The following is a 7,560-nucleotide window of genomic DNA, read 5'->3' on the forward strand; positions in this document are numbered from 1 at the left end:
TGTTGCTAAGCAGCAGCAGCAGCAGCAGCGGCAGCCCAGCAGTAGCAGCAGCAGCAGCAGCAGCAGCAGCAGTAGGAGGCAGCAGAGGCCGCAGCAGCAGCAGCAGCAGAAGCAGCAGCAGCAGCAGCAGCAGCAGCAGCAAGCAGTGGCAGCAGCAGCAGTAGCAGCAGCAGCGGCAGCAGCAGTAGCAGCAGCAGCAGTAAGCAGCAGCAGTAGTAGCAGTAGTGGTGGTCGAGGTTGCAGTAGTGGTAGTAGGAGCAGTAGCAGTAGCAGCAGCAGCGGCAGCAGCAGCAGTAGCAGCAAGCAGCAGCAGGAGCAGAAGCAGCAGTAGCACTAGTAGCAACAGCAGCAGTAGTAGTAGTAATAGCTGTAGTAGTGGTTGCAGTAGTAGTAGGAGTAGTAGTAGTAGAAGTAGCAGCAGCATCATAGTAGTAGTAGTAGTAGTAGTCGTTGTAAACAAGGAATGCCATGCTCAGACAGCAGATGGAGTCTCCCCAGTATTAATCATCACGTGTTTACGTCTTTACAGAATACGAGATCTGCCCACAAATTTGATTCTGCAAAGGTACCGTTATTCTCACAATTTCCGCCGATTCATCAGATTTAACAACATGCGTATTACATGTACACATGTAGCGCTGTTGCTACTGACAACATGTTGGCACGTGCAAGCTTTGCATAACTGCCCGGAATGAGATTCAAGAAACTGTTATTGGAATAGACCTGGGAACAGCCTTCACCTGGTGAGTATACAAAATACTAAATGTTGTGAATTGTGGCAGCCATAAGGTGAGTGAGGAGTGAGTGGAGCGGAATGAGTGGGTGGGTGGGTGGATGGGTGAGTGAGTGAGTGAGGAGTGAGAGGAGTGATTGGAGTGAGTTGGTTGAATTCCCTTGTGGGTGGGCGGGGTGTGAGTGAGGGATGAGTGAGTGAGTGAGTGAGTGAGGTTTAACGCCGCATTAATCAGTGTTCCCCCATACCACGCGGGGAAACTTGGAGGAGGAAAGTCTGAAGTGATGCAGGTTTTACGCATTTGTGAAACCCTCCACCATGGGAATGGTCCTGACAGATCTTGTAGCCCTAACGGGGACGGTTCGTTCGACGAACCCATACGATCACAGGTTTCTGCCGTACACAAGGGGCACAACTCCCTCGGTGATTGAATGAATGTGTAATTCGTTCTTCTGACGTATGTTTACACATGTATGTTCTGTTTCATATGGGAAGGAGACCCTGTGTGATGGAAACCTGTGACGTATGCTCACCATGTATGGTGAGAAAACCTTAGAATCATAGTCGGGGTCAACTCGGATTCGAACCACGACTATAACAGATTCTGGCAAGCAGAGATAAATAATTAAACAAACAACGTCCCTGTACCCTCTGATCATGCAGTGGGAATCGAAGAGTCAACGATACAGTGCGCCAAAATACATACCTGCCGTATTCTCTTTAATAAGGAAATTGAGAGAGAGTTTAGTTTTACACCGCTTTTAGCAATATTCCAGCACCATCACGATGGTATAAGCACTAGAAATATGTTTCACACACTGTACCCATATGGGGAATCGAACCCGGTCTTCGGCGTGACGATCGAACGCTTTAACCACTCAGGCTATCCCACCGTCCCCTAGCAAGGAAATAACATACATTGAAGTGGAAAACACTGAATAAAACGTTTTGTGTTTTCAGTGTAGGCGTGGTTAGAAATGACCAAGTTGATATCATCCCCGACCAACAGGGGAACAGGATCACCCACTCCTATGTTGCGTTCACCCCGGATGGGGAAACTCTGATCGGAGACGCCGCCAAGAATCAAAGAACCCACAAACCCGAGAACACCATTTTCGACGTCAAACGTCTGATTGGCCGCACATGGGATGACCCGTCCGTGCAGAGGGACATCAAACGATTTCCTTTCAAGGTGTGTGGGATGTACATATGTAGCTTTGTTGATTATTTTGGGAGTTCTTCAATAACACTTCTTAAAACATCTACATATTGTCATGCTTCCTGTGTATAGATCATCAGCCAGTTAAATATTCACATATTTATTGAATTTCTGTTAAGGGAACCGGTGTTTCTCGTTAATGGCAGCACTAATATAAGGTGTTTATATTTTAGGTAATTAGCAAGGGCTTCCGTTTAAAATTTGACCAGAGTACAAATTGTATTCTCATATCGTCTTTATTTATCAAGATAGTAAAGATTTTCCAAACAAGGAATTTATTAATTTTTCTACTGACCAAGTGATAAACAAGGAAAACAAGCCGTACATAGAAGTCCGATTTGGGTCAGAGGACAAGGTGTTTGCTCCCCGAGGAGGTCTCAGCCATGTTGTTGTCGAAGATGAAGGAGATGGCAGAGACGTACCTGGGAGAAAACGTCACCAATGCTGTCGTCAAAGTCCCTGCCTACTTCAACGACGCCCAGAGGACAGCAACCAAAGACGCCGGCACCATCGCTGGGCTGAATGTTCTGCGTATCATCAACGAACCGTCAGTATCTTGCTCCCCTAGTCCCCTGCAACCAGCTTTTGGTTTTCAGTGAAAAATATAGATTGATATAATGATATGGTCTTTTGAATAATGCCTGCATCCCTTACCCACTTGCTTATTACCTGTTCAAATCTAAGATTTGTATGACTTCCATTTTTGTGGAAGCCGCAGTGGTTGAGTGGGGCAGGTCGCTGATTCTGTGTCCTCGTGAAAGGAGCCTGACTCGGAGACATTTTGTCCGAATTCCCGAAGGGATTCAACCCCAAACGTACTAAAGTCTGTTTAATACTGAGAAAGTGTCCTCAAATATATAATAGGTTATGCATAATTATCACGCTGTTCAGCGATCATAGTACCACGTAGATGTTGACGATAATAATGGATATGCCGCTGCTGCTGCTGCTGCTGCTACTACTGCTGCTGCTGATGATGAAGAAGAGGAGGAGGAGGACATCCTAACATAATCTGTACATTGTAGAACTGCTGCCGCCTTTGCGTACGGTCTGGACAAGTCAGATGGAGAAAAGAACGTCCTGGTGTTTGACTTCGGAGTGGAACGTTTGATGTGTCAATCATCACCATCGACCATGGCGTGTTTGAGGTGGTGGCCACCAGTGGAGACACACATCTTGGTAAATGTCTCGGCTTAAACTGCTACATGTGTATGTTCTCGTCATATTGCCTTTTCCACTCTTCCCGGAAATGTTTTCAACTTTTCTTGATAGACTCGACAGAACATTACAGTACCACTACGTAACGTATTCGACCATACTATCAACGGTTGTCTAAGTTATTGCATGACTAAATACCACTCCTTTTGAATAAAATACAAACAAAATGTAGTGTCAAATTTCGCTTATGTCATCACATGCTTCCCATACCTTCATTTTCTATGTATTCTGTTGTGTAAATTAATGAACAGCATCACTTTTGAAAGAAACGAGAAAAAAAACACATTGTGTCGTATAGCACGTATGTCATTCCATGTCTGCCGTACATTTTCTGTCAGGTGGTCAAGACATCGACCAGAGACTGATAGAGTACTTCATCAAACAATACAAGACGAGGACGGGGCAGGACCTACTAGAGAACAGCGGGGCCATCCAGAAACTGCGTCGTGAGGTGGAGAAAGCGAAGAGAGCCCTGTCCTCCCAGCATCAGACTCGGGTGGAGATTGAGTCTATCATGGGCGGTCATGATTTCTCTGAAGTCCTCACTAGAGCTAAACTGGAGGAACTGAACATGGTAAGAGTTCAAGTGATACGTCTAAATATTGTTTTGCAGGTCACACAAACGCAAAACGTCCATGACCGTAATAAACACATTCTGACATTCAAATCACCCGGGCCTCATTCCTCTACAACGACCATTGTGCTGACTCGATCGTACCTGCAGTTCATTTAGACAAAGACTCTTGCTCTGTGGCACAAGGCCTAGCTAATTTCAGTGTTAGAAATCTTTCACTATTGTGTGACGCAGCGTTCTATGTTCCATACCACAATTAGCTCAACTACATGATTATGACTGAAATCAGCATCTTTGACTACAGTGGAACATTCAGTGTTGATTAACACATACCTGTGATATCACGTATCATCCACGAATGCTGAACACCATAAAGGAATACATTGAGCAAAAGCTACCTGATGTTCTCTCTGACCAGTCGGTTGATAGTCGATGGGTTACAAGCAGTATCTCTTTATACGCAATAACTAAGGTATTGAGGCAATTGAATGATGATGCATTATCATATTATATCTAATTTGTTTACTTTTTCTTTTGTCAGGACCTTTTCAAATCAACTTTGAATTATATGCAGTCAGCTTTGGATGACGCATATCTGAACAGGACGAATATCCATGAGATTGTTATGGTCGGAGACTCAAGTGAGATACCCAAGATTAAGCAACTGGTGAAGGAGTTCCTTGATGGGAAGGTGAGTCGACCTCGGTGATATTAGAATCACTTCAGTGTCAGTTAAATTCAATAACCTAACACTGTATTGTGAAATAGTTCACTGACTTGCAACGCTGGCTGTTGACAAAATTGGGTTTGTGGAATCATACTTAAAGGCCAAGAATAGTTCCAAGGGGTTTCAACCACACAAAGGCCAGCTATAGTGGTTCACTAGGTGATGAGGCATGGCTACCTTGTGTACAGGAAGATCAAGCCCAACAGAATTGGGTTAGTATGGTAAACCCTTGCAGGTCAAGATGAGTTCCAGTGGGTTTCAACCGTCCACACACTGGTCAGCAAAGTGGTTCAGGTACTTGGTAGGTGATGAGAGACTCGTCTACCTTGAGAAAAGGTTGACCATTGCCAGCACTGTTGGGTTGGTAGAATAAATACTTGAACGTCATGATCAGGTCATGACGAAGTCTCATCCATGCACACACGTGGTTCAAGTACTAAATACACGGCTACCTTCTGTACAGGTAGAGTGGGCAAGGGAGGTATAGGTTTAACATTAACTTGATGTCTGAATGATCTTCGTGCCCTGAAACAGATTTCAATGTACAAATGGGTCCAGAATCGGTATGTTAGGTCGTGCATTTCGATACCCTGTATGGGTGGGTTATGGTTGTGATCTCTGTAGTGTGTCATTGTCATTGTATTCCAGGAACCAAACAGAGGCATCAACCTTGAAGAAGTTGTAGCTTACGGAGCCGCTGTTCAGGGAGGAGTCATGGCTGGGAATGGCGACAATTACATCACACTCTGCGACTTCAGCCCATTGAGCCTCGTCATAGAGACCATTGGCGGCGTCATGGCAAAGGTCATCCGGCGCAACACATTGATCCCCACCAGAAGAACAGAGCAGTTTACAACAACAGAATACGACCAGGATGAAGTGACAATTCGCGTCTTTGAAGGCGAGAGGGCATTACAAAGAACAACATTTTCCTTGGACAATTTGACCTTACAGGTATTCAGCATGCTCTCCAGAGGGGTTCCTGAAATTAATGTTACCATTGAAATAGACATGAATGGCATTTTGTACGTAACAGCTGAAGATACGGGGACTGGAAATAAGAACAACATTGTCATTAAGTATGACGAAGGGGAGAGGCCTTCTCCTGAAGATTTGGAGAAGATGATTCAAGATGCTGAGGAGTTTGCTGGTGAGGACAAGGAGATGATGGAGAAGACGGAAGCTGAACTCAGAGCCGAGGATAAATGGACATACAGGAAGTCTGTAAGAAGGAAACCCATCACACCAGGTAACCCGGAGGACGCGTCCCGTGATGAGCTCTGAGGTAAGAATCGGAACAGGAAGATGAGACAATAATACTGGAAACTAACGACACATGGATGGCGTGCGGAAGGAGCCACTGCATCTAATACTATCGGACAACTGAGAGAACGTTTAACGTGAACTGATTTAAATATCTTTGGAATTGAATCAATATGGAACTGCTAGGGATAGATATTGCTTGTTGGTTTATGTGTCTGTGCATTTCCCGCTGTGTGTGTTTGTGTTGTTGTTTCTTGTTTTTTGTTTGTTTGTTTGTTGTTGTTGTTTGTTTGTTTGTTTGTTTGTTTGTTTTAGTTTTATTTATGTGTGTGTGTGTGTGTGTGTGTGTGTGTGTGTGTGTGTGTGTGTGTGTGTGTGTGTGTGTGTGTGTGTTCATCACTTCATTTAAACTGTGATCTGATGAAATGTTTCAAATGTCCTGGCTTTATAGAGAATATATTGTCTGCTGAGACGACGCTTAATTTAGTGGAAGAGTGGGATGTGTTCTAGCACCCACTCTTACACCACACATGAAATAATTATTGATAAGTTATAAATCACGTAATGAATAAAATTGTGACATAATGAATGAAGCAATAATTTAATTAATGACGTAATGAATGAGGTAATGACGGACAGAATAGAGTAAAGAAGAAATGAAAGAATGAATGATGAATGGAGAAATGCAGCAATGAATAAATGGATGGATAAGTCATGTTTATGTACACATATAAGTTAAAAAAGCTCAACATACACACAAACACATTCATTATACAATATGGGAAGTGTAAGAGTTTTTGTAATGAAAATGTTATTAGTCTTATTAATGGATGAATGAATGAGGTAATGGAAGAATGAATGAATGAAAAAATGAAGTAAATAGTGAATGAATGAACGTAGTGAAGAAGAATAATGAATAAAGTAAAGAAGTAATGGAATGAATGAATGAAGTAAAGAAGGAATGAATGAAGTAAGATTGTTATTTTTAGTCAAAACTTAATTTAATTGTGCAGTTTGAGCAGGAGAGGAATAGTTATTTTGGGTAAAAATTCAGCCCAAACACATTTTCTTCAACCTGTTCTTTCATCAAGAATAGAAAAGGTTATGGTATTTGTAAAACTCTCAGTGGATAAAGCTTCTTTGACTACAGGTTGATTAAATTGATGGTTATACCCTAACTTTTCTGTAGCATCACATCTTACTTTAAAAATAGGGTGGTGCTTAATTAATGCACGGTTGTATATACTACATGTAGAGTTACTGTAAGATACCAACTGTATTAAACAGGCTAAACAACAGAGTATTAGCAAGTATATGAAAAACTGTTTAACCAGATTCAGCATGTGAGAAGAATACAAATGTCAATAAATCTCCCATACAGCCAATCTACTCTCTGGCTCTCATACAGTGACAGTACTGTGAATTATCAGCGCTAGTTATTATCTAGGGCAGTGACAATTTGAGATCATGTCGCTGAACCAAAGTCGTCGTCATCCCGCATTCTGTATTTTTTTCTTGCATGAGTTGAGTTCTTGCAGGAGAAACGTCTGAACTCTTGTGTTGTAAATTTTTATCCATTCCATTCGTGACCAATTCGTGTATGAGCAGAATAGAGACACTGCCCCTCTGGAAGGATTTCATATTGGCGTATGAACATCAGACCTACTTTAAACAGGAACGATAACTCTTTCACTGTTTGATTCCAATGGTCCTTAATTTAACATCACAAAAGCATTCGCATATCGTATTGCTGTTTTTGTTTTGCTTATTTATTTTAAAGAAATAATCCTATTTGATACAATTAAAAGTAGGAGAAGAAGACATAT

At 42.4% G+C, this 7,560-nt stretch overlaps 1 protein-coding gene across 1 annotated transcript; it reads left to right on the top strand.

Annotated features, from left to right (window-relative positions):
- Positions 1-672: 672 nt before the first annotated feature.
- On the top strand, positions 673-6,007 carry LOC124272318 (endoplasmic reticulum chaperone BiP-like; the record flags this gene model as incomplete). The annotated part of the gene is given in 9 exon segments (XM_046707494.1): positions 673-743; positions 1,694-1,929; positions 2,252-2,316; positions 2,318-2,499; positions 2,978-3,048; positions 3,051-3,131; positions 3,509-3,744; positions 4,286-4,435; positions 5,120-6,007. Coding segments are annotated over 9 exon segments (1,728 nt in total), but the record flags the coding sequence as incomplete, so codon positions are not given.
- Positions 6,008-7,560: the final 1,553 nt, after the last annotated feature.

Source organism: Haliotis rubra, unplaced genomic scaffold, assembly GCF_003918875.1.
Source record: "Haliotis rubra isolate DU_JTF1 unplaced genomic scaffold, ASM391887v1 Scf1685, whole genome shotgun sequence".
NCBI classification, from domain to species: Eukaryota; Metazoa; Mollusca; class Gastropoda; order Lepetellida; family Haliotidae; genus Haliotis; species Haliotis rubra.